The following is an 8,454-nucleotide window of genomic DNA, read 5'->3' on the forward strand; positions in this document are numbered from 1 at the left end:
ACACTCAGAAAAGACTGAATCGCCTTGAATATGGAATCGGTATAAGGAAATTGATCTGGCCCTTTAAAGTTGAAGTATGAGTCAGACAGTGAGTCTCATCAGACACATGAGACAAGACATTCATTCGCCCTGACTGCATCGCCGTTCATCGCCGTCATGAGCCGATGTGGAGATATTAAATACCTACATTGTTTATTACGCTTCTAATTCGCAATTGAGCTAGCCGACACACATTGCTCAGTCTTTTGACGAACAGCAACTTGGCGTATTATCATTATTTTTACAGGATATCGTTAATAAAACACAATGAACAACTGATTTAAAATCAAGTTTTAAATTAAAGCTTAGACAATACCTGATAAAAATGATGATGATGATGATGTTGTTGTTGTTGTTGTTGTTATGAGCGCATTTTATTCGGGTGTCCATATGCTCTGTTAGTTTTATATTTGTGCCTATTTTGTAGCATATTGTAATAACGATTCATGCCAGTCGGTGGCTTGATATAGCCATGTTAATGCAAAAAGCAATATCTGTTCAGATAGCCATTGAGACCTATGCAAGAATAATGCCTTTCTGTTATATACACATTATATGTTTTCAAAGAACTCGCCGAGTGTGTATATATATCTCTAACATTGCTATTCATGAAGGACTTGCCTTTCCTTCAGATTATCCAAGGGTGCGGTGGGTGCTGTGTCAAATCAACATGGTTCTTTTATAGCAGCACGTCAGCCATGTGTCAAAACCGCTGTCATTGGTTAGAATATCGACAGCAATTATTAGGGTCGTCTCATATGTTCGCTGTCTGGGTGATAACTGATATTGTATATTCACGCATTTCCCTCCAATAACAAGTGGCGAATGTGCTAATGAGGGAACTAATTAAACTATTCGGGGTAGGAGTGGATTTCATACAATTATGCTGAGAAAAGCACTGGAAAGCAAAGAGTTGCACGCATTTTGGCCGAAATCGAAATCGACTTTCTAAGATGATCCCTAATAATATGCGCCGTATTGCACATGCTGATAAGGCAGGCCACCTCTTCCACAGTACGTAAATCCCTGCCTTCAGTGAAGTTTGAATTCAGTACATCTGCTGAAGGTAGCGCACAGCCACAGAAGAAGGGTACACCGGCCGGTCGAGACAATCTTCCATTCCATTCCGTGCAATTCCTTAGTATAGCAAGACACAAAATCACCGAAAATGCGCGAGATTGTTCACATCCAGGCCGGCCAATGCGGAAACCAGATCGGTGCCAAGGTAGGGAATAAAGCATTTTTATTTTTTGCTTGTTTTTTAAAAGACAAAAACATTCCATCTTGTCGTGATTTATTCCCCTCCTAGGAAGTATCACGTAAGATGTCCTCCCTGAGATGCAAGAGCACACGGTTCGTGCAGCGCGGAAATTTCTTCACGCCCATTTTAAAGTGACATTTACTTCTCCCTCGCTCGCCTTGATCACGTGTGAACGCACTCTGCCTGATAGAAATAGAATAATTTATATTTCTTTGAGTTTGTTTGCGAGCAAAGGAAATAGATGGATAGCTCAAATTTATACTTGAAAAGCAATTTCATCTCTTCCGCATCTACTCCAGCAATATTTTTGTGTAAATATATCACCAGTATCAGTCTGACTTCTTTATAAGTAAATTTCAAGGAGACCTGTGACTATTCTCTATACTATTTCTGAAGCTGAAATTGTAATTTCGATTTCCCTTATGTTTGCGATCAAATAACTTTTTCGTCTCTGCTTCAGTATTCTATTGAAATTTCGCTGCATGGGCTCAAACTCGCCGTTACTCATGCTACAGACCTTGATGACTAATGCATTTGTAGATTGCTAAGGGGAGACATCAATGGGGTCAGCCAGCTCCACATGGTTGATGGGCGTACTCATTGTCCACCAGATGTTTTCCAAGATTTCATTGCCCGCCTTTTTCTATAAGGGCATGCGGACTTTGTCCTTGAGTGTGAATGTGTGTGTGTGTGTGTGTGTGTGTGTGTGTGTGTGTGTGTGTGTGTGTGTGTGTGTGTGTGTGTGTGTGTGTGTGTGTGTGTGTGTGTGTGTGTGTGTGTGTGTGTCTGTGTTGTGTGTGCACTTCTTTGTACGCATTCTGCATCGTTGGATTTGTATGTGTGTCTGTCTGTGCATAATATAGAATATGTATTAGCACACTATGTATACCTTCAGATCGCATCGTTCAGTAAAAATTTAATGACCCTTTCTAAATCGCGGAAGTCAGTAACACAAAAAGGCAAAAGTTTCATATGGAACGTATAATGAGGAAGTTATAGAATTTCGTGTTTCGCATGCAGAACAGTAATATTGATGGTACCCATATTAATTATGCAAATTGGCCGAAGTGATGATGTCATCGACTGGCAATACTGCCATTAGTCTGTGCACAGGAAAAGAAAAAAGTGTACAAATCATGTTCGGGGTAGAAGATTATTTCCCCCCCCCCCTGGTAATTTTGATAAAAATTCCTATCGTTCATTTCGTCTGATATCATTCATCTAGCGGTCAACCGTATAAAGATGATATGCCATTGCGCTTTAAATGCCATAAACGATTTAGCATATCTAATCAGAGATCAGATTTTCAGGTAGGAAGTATCAAATAAGCCGCAATGCGGTTCGAACCGGGAGATATACAAATCATTATTGGTTTTTTTAAAAATCATTTATTAGTAGGCCTATATATTACTATAAATGTATATTATTTGTTTATTTGTTTATTTATCTCATTATCTTTCTTTTAACAATTATAATTTGTCATACAACGTGTGACCCAGACGTTTAACGAGTCAGGTTTCTTTTCTATATTGCATCTTTATCTATCTTGTTATTTTATTTACCGGATCAAATTATTGTTAGGCCCCTAATAGGACTATACATATCAAGAACAGAGGTAAAATTTACATTAGCTTTAGCACGCATGACAAGAACAGCAGAGATGTTCCATGCAGCATTACCAACGGGCTTACATCTTTCATAGGGTCTAAAATTATTCTGATACTGTTCGATTCTGCAATGTATTCTGTGCATTTGTATACAAGAAAACACACACACATCATGCAAAACACACATACACACATATGGGAATTTAATATGTCTTTAATCCCAGGGTATCCGAGTGAAAGAGATGATGTTATAATATCAGCAGGGAAGCGAATTATTTTTAATTCGAAACTAGCGCCGTCGAGTGCCCTGATTACATGACGAGACCAAACACAAATACGAACGCTTCCTGTTCTCATACAGGTACTTTGGTGTGTAATATGAAACCTACACGAGAGTATATTACTACGAAGTCCCAATTATGTGATTCATGTCATACCACTTAATCATCAATCAGGATTAGCTACCTCCACCCTCCCCACTGCTTGAAAGAATCTGAAAGGATGGAACCTTTGGAAAGTCACGGGTGTTGTGATTTTTGTTCGATTATTCAGGGAGTTGTACCTCTCTCTTCCACCTCCCTGGATTACATGTATTTTATTTCAGATTATGAAAAAAAAAACGTGGGAAAGGGGGGGGGGGCTGCCCCTATGGTTCCGCGACCCCTGCCGTTTAGACTACACACACATACACACACACACACACATGATAATAATGATTTTTATCAAATTGTTATTACCATAGTATCGTGCTTTGAAACAAGTTGGGGGGGATCTCTGTTAATACGGCTATACCGTCTCCAGACAGAATGTGAGAGACTTAAGTCTACTCAGGGCCAATGAACTCGAATATTAAAAAGATTTACACCAATTACAAAATGGCAGACATCTCCACTCAGTCCCGATCTGTCATTGTCTGCGACGAAATATCTTGGAGCGCTGGGCAAAATGACGTATTATATTAGTCTAGATTTGGCCACACTAGTTTCTTTCTTGTTTGCTTTATTTCTTCTCGACCTCCGACTGTCGAAACCGTGTCATCTACTCTGGAAAAGTACAAGCTGGGGCAAAAGAAAAATAAGCAGGTGTTGTGGTAATTGCGCGTCAGAATGATGGTGATTCAGGCTTACGCGTAATGGAAATGAAATGAATTGTGGCGAGCGCCCGGTGGCATGCGCTCAGCAGCAGTGTGCATGATCACCACTAGCTCTATTTTGTATCAATGCTCTTTTTCATTCCTCCCCCTCTGTTGGCGCGCCGGTGTGCAATACCCGAGGGGTTTTCAGTTGGCACTATGGATGTGAGCAATGGAACACATGGCTAATTTGTTTTCAGCTGCTTTCCGCGGCTGTGTGCCAGGCGCATGATGTGTTATGTGAGAGAATCCATAGCAGAGCTCCCCTTGAATCGTCTTATGTTCAAGGGTTGATCTCCTGCAAGGTCTCGCCTCCAGACCCGACCCGGAAACAAATTAGCTGCGACTAGAATTTAGTAGAAATCGAAAGGGCGAGAGGAGCGTCTGACCTTTTCTTTGCTGTGCCAACGAAATCACAAATTACACATGGCTCAATGCCACGTTGGAAGTTTTGTCTCAGTGGTTTCAACTGAAAGCAGCCTTCCTCAGCGTAAAATTCGCAAAAACGCACAGGAGCAAGTGTAACATAGTGCCGTGTGGCGCACGGGCAGATCACATGGCATTCCCAGAAAGCGTCTTCTGATTAACATAAAGTAACACCCAGTTATGTAACGAGTATCCAGTTAATTGCATTCAGAAATGTATGATCGTGACATATCACGTCGTTGATATTGTCATCGGCAATAGAAAGAAGTCACACATTGTCATCATGTACTACATCACAATTTCAAAGTTGGGAACTCGGCTTCTCTTAATCGTTACCTGCTTTATTTCGGTATACGTCCATCATGGATTTTAGAACTTCAATTGGCAGAATAATGATAAAGAAATATCAACCACACCTCATGATTTCAATAGTTGGAGTATTGAAAGCTGCATCATTATTTATGTTCTAGTCTTATATAGTTACTGCATAACTAGACACACATCACAAAGCGCGCACTTATTTCATACATCCACACTATCTCCCTCTCTCCGTGCAACAAATGTATGCCTTACAAAGGCCTACATGCCAACATCAAGCGTAGTTTTCACAGATGTTCTGCTTGAAAATAGCCAGAAGTTAACGAATGATAACAGTTTATAGCAGGGCCTTTCGTTGTCAGACAGAAATTCCCACTTGCGTCAACTTCAGTCAACATCATGGATGTCTGATCGAGAAGCGCCTATCATTGTCAGACAGAAATTCCCACTTAAACTTCAGTCAACATCATCGGTGTCTGATCGAGAAGCGGCTTCTCGATCAGACATCGATGATTTTGACTGATGTTTAAGTGAAATGTTAGACGAAAATAACGATTGCTCCTCTTCAGTCTTTGGTGTCAATTTCACACGAAATGTCCTTCTTTCTGTTTTACTCTGCAAACAGAAAGCTTTTACACGTCGCCATGCTGTATTATGTACACAGGGTCCATGTGGTGATTTCTATTTCAAAAAGAAGTAACGCTCATATTTAGGTCGGCGCAAAGCCGAGACTAGAAGTACGCTCCCTGAAAGATAACGCCTCATATATAGACTGATATAGCAAATATCTCCCGACATTCCACAGAAAATACCGGTGATCTATACCCTAAGATGACAGAATAAAGTATGTAAAGAGGTCACATGGGATTCTGAGGCACAAGTCTTCTATTCTTTTTTTTTTCTTCCACCGCTGAAGGATATTTCTCTTACGACTTGCAATATTTACGCAGATAATCATCTACACGATGAAGGTTACAAGAATCAAGAGAGCTTGCAGAACAGGATGATGAGCGTTACGTGATTACATGTGTAAGAGAGTGATGAAAATGGCATGTACATAGTAACATTCCCCTTTTCACTTTTTTTTGCACTTCTTTTTCTTTATTGCAGTTCTGGGAGGTCATCTCAGATGAGCACGGCATCGACCCCACTGGCACCTACCATGGCGACTCCGACCTCCAGCTAGAGCGAATCAACGTCTACTACAATGAGGCCACTGGGGGCAAGTACGTTCCCAGGGCGGTGCTCGTTGACCTCGAGCCCGGCACCATGGACTCGGTCCGCTCGGGACCCTTTGGTCAGATTTTCAGACCGGACAACTTCGTCTTCGGCCAGAGTGGAGCTGGAAACAACTGGGCCAAGGGCCACTACACGGAGGGAGCCGAGCTGGTCGACTCCGTGCTCGATGTCGTTCGCAAAGAGTCGGAGAGTTGCGATTGCCTACAGGTAATGATTCAGAGTCGACATTATTACGTAATTGACGCCCCGAGGCTGTTTCGGCCTGGACAGCAAGTGTTGTATTCATCAATTTGTTTTACATGAAAAGAGAGATATAAAATAGAATATAATTATGTTGCTGCATGTCAAAACATTGCATGAGATTGCAAATATCACAGTAAAGCAGTGACTGCTTGAGATCTTCAATTATGCATTGTGATAAGAACAAAAATTGCGTGCAAATCATTAAAGATTTATTTACTTTGTTTCTGTCTGTTCTTACTTGTCTAATTTCTGCCAAATCTCCTACAGAATGCTAGGAAAATAATGTGGTTAGAAACTGATTTTACGAGGTTTTACTCCCATATCTCATCTCAGGGCTTCCAACTGACACATTCCCTTGGTGGTGGTACTGGCTCCGGGATGGGAACCCTCCTCATCAGCAAGATCCGTGAAGAGTACCCAGACCGCATCATGAACTCCTTCAGCGTTGTGCCCTCACCAAAAGTATCAGACACCGTCGTCGAACCATACAACGCGACACTCTCCGTCCACCAGCTGGTTGAGAACACAGACGAAACATATTGCATTGACAACGAAGCCCTGTATGACATTTGCTTCCGCACACTGAAACTGACCACGCCCACCTACGGTGACCTCAACCATCTCGTCTCCGCCACCATGAGCGGTGTCACCACTTGCCTCCGATTCCCCGGACAACTCAACGCTGATCTCCGTAAGCTTGCCGTCAACATGGTTCCATTCCCCCGTCTTCACTTCTTCATGCCAGGTTTCGCTCCTCTGACCAGCCGCGGAAGCCAACAGTACCGCGCCCTCACCGTACCCGAGCTCACACAACAGATGTTCGATGCTAAGAACATGATGGCAGCCTGCGATCCCCGCCACGGCCGCTACCTGACAGTTGCTGCCGTCTTCCGTGGCCGCATGTCGATGAAGGAGGTCGACGAACAGATGCTGAACGTCCAGAACAAGAACAGCAGCTACTTCGTCGAGTGGATCCCCAACAACGTCAAGACCGCCGTCTGTGACATCCCACCACGTGGTCTCAAGATGGCCGCCACTTTCATTGGCAACAGTACCGCCATCCAGGAGCTCTTCAAGCGCATCTCCGAGCAGTTCACCGCCATGTTCCGGCGAAAGGCTTTCCTCCATTGGTACACCGGCGAGGGCATGGACGAGATGGAGTTCACTGAGGCTGAGAGCAACATGAATGACTTGGTGTCCGAGTACCAGCAGTACCAGGATGCCACCGCTGAGGAGGAGGGAGAGTTTGATGAGGAGGAGGAACTCGACGAAGAGGCAGCCTAGACATCTCGATGCATAACCTAGCAACCATGCCTCTTGGAAGCCAGTATACATATCACCTACCAAATCGCTAGCACTGCGCCATGATGCAATACAGTATTTCATCGTTTCAGAAAAAACAACAACAATCAGATGAGCAAATTGTACTTTACTTTATGCTAAAGCCAGACAGCTGTCGCCAACATCAAAGGTCAATTGCAAATATCACAACTCAAACCAGCAACGCATTCTCAATTTTAAGCTGCTTCTACAGATCAATGACTTTGAATTAAAATCTGGATTCAGGTCCAGGAACGTCTGTCATGATGCAATTTCTTAATTTGTGAACTGTACTAATATTACGTACTTTTATTTTTTTACATTTATGGATATCTTTCCAAAAGATATACTTTATTATTTTCTCTTTTTCATGAAATGTTTTAATGAAGTATGACTATTTCAGCGACTGATCAAAATGTAAAGTACACAGTGGATATGATTACTGGATATGTTCAAAATTCTTGAAACTGCAATACACGCACCCATGGTTTAACCGGATGAACGAAATGTATGACAGTCATACTGAGAACAAATAAAATACCAGTACCCATTGCAAGTCTCGTTCTATAAATGCAAGCATGTTCATTTGATGAAGAAATGTGTTAAATTTCTGTCGTGTTGATTGATAGTATTGACTGTGTATTCGTTGATATGGTCTGTATGTGTGTGTGTGTGAGGAAGGTTGGTAGGGAGGGGGGGGGGAGGGAGCATGGGCTTGGGTGTGCGTGTGCGAGTTGTTGATGTTTTGTGTTTGTGCGTTTTTGTGTGTATGTGTTTGCATGTGCACATGTGGGGCTGTGGGTGTGTGTGCTAGTTTGCGTGTGTGTGTGTGTGTGTGTGTGTGTGTGTGTGTGTGTGTGTGTGTGTGT

The 8,454-nt window shown here is 42.5% G+C and overlaps 1 protein-coding gene across 1 annotated transcript; it reads left to right on the forward strand.

Annotated features, from left to right (window-relative positions):
• The first annotated feature begins 1,102 nt into the window (after nt 1-1,102).
• On the forward strand, nt 1,103-8,141 carry LOC139712582 (tubulin beta chain-like). The gene is made up of 3 exons (XM_071624394.1): nt 1,103-1,264; nt 5,894-6,229; nt 6,599-8,141. The coding sequence occupies exons 1-3, from the start codon at nt 1,208-1,210 to the stop codon at nt 7,547-7,549; spliced, it is 1,344 nt and encodes a 447-aa protein (XP_071480495.1). The 5' UTR covers nt 1,103-1,207; the 3' UTR covers nt 7,550-8,141.
• The last annotated feature ends 313 nt before the right edge of the window (nt 8,142-8,454 follow it).

Source organism: Diadema antillarum, unplaced genomic scaffold (assembly GCF_040938485.1).
Source record: "Diadema antillarum isolate AM-2024a unplaced genomic scaffold, OU_Dant_1.0 scf00000041, whole genome shotgun sequence".
In the NCBI taxonomy this organism is placed as follows: domain Eukaryota; kingdom Metazoa; phylum Echinodermata; class Echinoidea; order Diadematoida; family Diadematidae; genus Diadema; species Diadema antillarum.